The 3,814-nt window shown below is 43.8% G+C and overlaps 1 protein-coding gene across 1 annotated transcript; it reads right to left on the bottom strand.

Moving 5' to 3' along the window:
• Positions 1 to 371: 371 nt before the first annotated feature.
• Positions 372 to 3,132, bottom strand: chst3a (carbohydrate (chondroitin 6) sulfotransferase 3a). Its single transcript, XM_034552475.1, has 3 exons — positions 3,053 to 3,132; positions 1,914 to 2,465; positions 372 to 1,068 (listed from the first exon to the last, which is right to left on the bottom strand). The coding sequence occupies exons 1-3, from the start codon at positions 3,130 to 3,132 to the stop codon at positions 372 to 374; spliced, it is 1,329 nt and encodes a 442-aa protein (XP_034408366.1).
• Between the last annotated feature and the right edge of the window lie 682 nt (positions 3,133 to 3,814).

Below are 3,814 nucleotides of genomic sequence, written 5' to 3'. Positions count from 1 at the left end.
ACATATCCCGTTCACTGTACTTTATCCCTGAATGTCTCAACATGATCAACTATCAAACAAATCTGCCATAATAATCTCATACAAGTCAGGCTTGACATCTATGCTTATTTCATTTTGAATGAAATACAAAGCGCCACAAAGCTTGAGTACCAGGCCTCTCAGTGAACGCAGTATGTAAATAAATACTTTCTTCATTGGCTCTTCATTTGTCACAATGAGGCACATCATTGGTGAGTATGAATATTATTTAATGGCCCAAATCTTCCTGTCAGCAGTAAAATATAGTGTGTCTTTTTACAGCACCGTTGCCTACTAATTTTGGTCTGTGCAATAATGGCTTCTCATGGATTCTCAGCGTTTTGACCTCTTGATTAATTAAATAGTTTATCTTCAAGCAAACTGATGGACTTATTGATCAGTGTCTTTTCGTCATCCACAAATCTGTACCCAAACATCTTCATGGTCGGACCACACACTCTCTGCACTACCTGAGCCAGTGTGAAGGGAATGCTAAATCTCCATTTCTCTGCCTGCTCTGATGAGTTCTTTTGCGTGGAGTAAATCCCGCTAGCTTCCCGCGTGGTCTGGGTGTTCCTCAGTATCCACTCCCTAGCTTGGGAACTAAATGGTATCCCCGTGAACCTGTACATTTCCTCTGCCTTCTGCATGGGGTAGCGGGCAATATCCTCATAACGCACCAACATGTAGCGTCTCCTCAGCCAGCGAGGTTGGCTTAGTCCCACCTCTGCTGACATCCTAATCTGGTCGCAGTTTCCTTTGAGCCTCTTCACCTCCTCATCATCTTCGGGGACCTGGCCGTCCTGCGCCCAGGTCTTCCACGTCTGGTACTTCGAAGAGAAAGCCACCATGCGGGATGCTAAGATGGCCCGTGGATCTCGGACTAGCTGGATCACTCTCACATCCAGGCGAGGATCCTCCACCAAAGGCTGCAATGTGTCCAGCTGACGCACACGGACAGTTTTAATGGCGTGGTGTTGCTTGGAGAGGCAGGATTCAGAGGCAAGGGTCAAGTTCAGCGGCCCACAGCGACGAGTCTTACAGTGATACCTAGGACAAGAGCGGCATAGTTTGTGAATGATTATATATATTTCATAGATATATTTTATAGAGTTGCAAAGAGGAAGGAATAATTTCAGGCATCTTGCGTTTCTTGGAACAAAAGCTTGAATGGACATGACTCTATAGAGGCGTTTTGGTAAGCGGCATTTAATCACCAAGCAACAGTGTGTTGTTTAAAGGGCTGCAACTCCTTGGGGTTAACATTAGGAGTTAACATTAGTCAACTTTCTTTTTCCTAGCCTGATAGCTGTCCCTTCATCAACCATTCATTAATCGCTAACCCACATGATTAGCCCCTGGCATGCATGGGTGCTGTGGTTGAAGTGCCTAAAAAGGCGCCAGGCTGCAACGATGACGGATGCACAAACCAACCACGATGTGGCTTGCATTGCCGGAGACGCATGCATACACTTTAGTCTCCACCGAATCATTTAGTTCAGCTGTGAGGTTATCAGCCGAGTGTCTGCCTGGTATACAGTGTGTGGGTTTACACCAGTGTTTTGCAAGCCCTGCGTAACATAGGCGAGTATCCGGTCGAGAGAGAGAGCATGTGTATGACGATGTAGTTATTCTTTGGTGAATACATTCTACAACTTCTCAAAACCAAAGCCAAGCCCCCTGTGTTTTGCTTACCACCTGTTGATCAAAGTAAGAGTGGTTAGCCTCGACTCTGGCTCAAAAATAGTAATTATTAATATTAATTAAAGATTTTTAAAAATAATGCCCCTTCCTATTTGCAACTGTATCGCAGTTCAATTCTTGTTGTTTTTTCAGAATCAACCCACATTGTAAACCGGATCAACAACAGTGAGTTTCTTGAGAACGAACAATACCTTTCAAAAACATCTTTGACTACAGGACTGCAGACAGATTCTTCACAGAGCGATAAACTTGACTCTCTGCGGAAAAGAGCCGGCGTAATGTGGTCCTGAGGTGGGGGAGAGATGAACTTCTCGAGGGGGGACAAATCGCACAGGAAGAGCCCCTGGAGTACATCCCGGTAGATTCCTGCCAACACTGTTCCGTTGTTTGCCTCTGAGGCCGTGGTCAGCATGCGCTCCACGTGCCACAAAGGCTCAAACAGGTAGAACATGTTCTCCCCGTGCTGGTTGAAAAATTCCCCCACAAATGAGGAACCTGTTCGCGTGGTGGCCATGAGTAAGATGTGCTTCTGGCCACCGTTAAATCTGTATGTGCCCAAGTCATCTAGTTCGTCCTCCTCCTGCTCCTCGGAGGGACTTGAGTAATTCACTTTTGCACCGGTGAGTTTAGAGAGCAGCATTTTGAACATCGTCAGGGAGCCATTTTGTGTTGTGTTGCTGTAATCCAGTGGAGTCTGTGGGGTCTGCTGTGGAATCTGCCTCTGGATCAGTTTATCAGAGACCCTAAACAGATAGAGAGGCTGGATTAGTAGTATAAACACCTGAGGTAGGTCCCATGTTTTACATTTCGCTGACATGGAGCTCCTATAGGAATAGAGGGTTATAATGGGAAACAAATTGATTCACTTTTCTTTCTGAGTGACACGAGAAGAGCAATATTATTAGCATATGAGAATGGTATCAATCTCATCATATAACTCAGCAGGAAAGTCAAGCGTATTTACCTCAATGTTATTCATTTTCATAGGTGCAACAGTGATGGTTGAGGGCAAGCAGAATATCTATTTTGGTCAATACAGCTGATGGTGACAAAACTGATATTTGCAGTCCATGATTTGTATTGTTTACTCATTTATTTGGGAAGATGGTCCTCAGAAATCCTAAGAAGGCCTTACGTTACAAAAAGACTGCTTCGAAGTTACAAGGCGGGCTGGAGGCTACACCTCCACCAACCTCTGCAGACCAAAGAAACGGGGCCCGGCACAGATGTTTTTCGAGAGTGGTACTTCTCACATCGCAGAAGTGTGACTCCATTCAAAGGAATACATTTCTCCTGTGACTTATTGACAGATTGTTATTTATTATCTTACCTTGATAGGATGTTGCTTTCCTTTTCAATGATGACCAGGGCCACGATACAGATGAAGACAATTGCATACTTGGTCTTCATTCTTGAGTCCTGGCTTTGTAACTGGATGTCTAGAGTCTGGTCTGCGTGCTGGTCATAGCTGCAGAGGCTAAAGCTTCATTCTGCAATAAGAAAGACACTTTAGTAAAGACAGAGATATGCAAAATAGATGTGATTACCGGTTTATGATGACACTTAACATATATCATTATCCTGCAAACTGTGTTTGGCTCAAGTCTTGAGAACTCTTTCATAGGTAAATACAGTATAAAGCTGAAATAAAAAAATGTATGTCCAGCACTACCATGAAATCATACAAAAGACATATTGGATTAAGTTGAAGACATTTGATTCAGTTGAGAAACACAAAAGAGAAAATTAAATAAATGTATCATCTGAGCTCTAAACAACAGTTGCATTGATCTAAAACCAGAGGAATGTCCAGCAGTTTGTGCAACACACCTCTTTTTTAAACTTCCTCATTTCGGAAAAAGCCAGAAAAAGACGGCATTGCTTGGTCGGTGATAAAGAAGAAGACAGATGAGAGGGAGGGAGTTATTGTAAACAGAGCTTCACTGTGAACTCTTCCACATGGCACTGAGTCAGGGCACACTGTAAAAAGAACTTCAAGCGCTGTATGATTTCAGCACCGCCAACTCCTTCACATGAACTCAAGAAGGGAGTCTGTTGCTGAGTTGCCCCATTGTACTGTACTTACATAGGT

The sequence above is a fragment of the Cyclopterus lumpus genome, chromosome 15 (assembly GCF_009769545.1).
Source record: "Cyclopterus lumpus isolate fCycLum1 chromosome 15, fCycLum1.pri, whole genome shotgun sequence".
Classification (NCBI taxonomy): Eukaryota; Metazoa; Chordata; class Actinopteri; order Perciformes; family Cyclopteridae; genus Cyclopterus; species Cyclopterus lumpus.
This window is presented reverse-complemented; position numbering and strand designations above follow the sequence as displayed.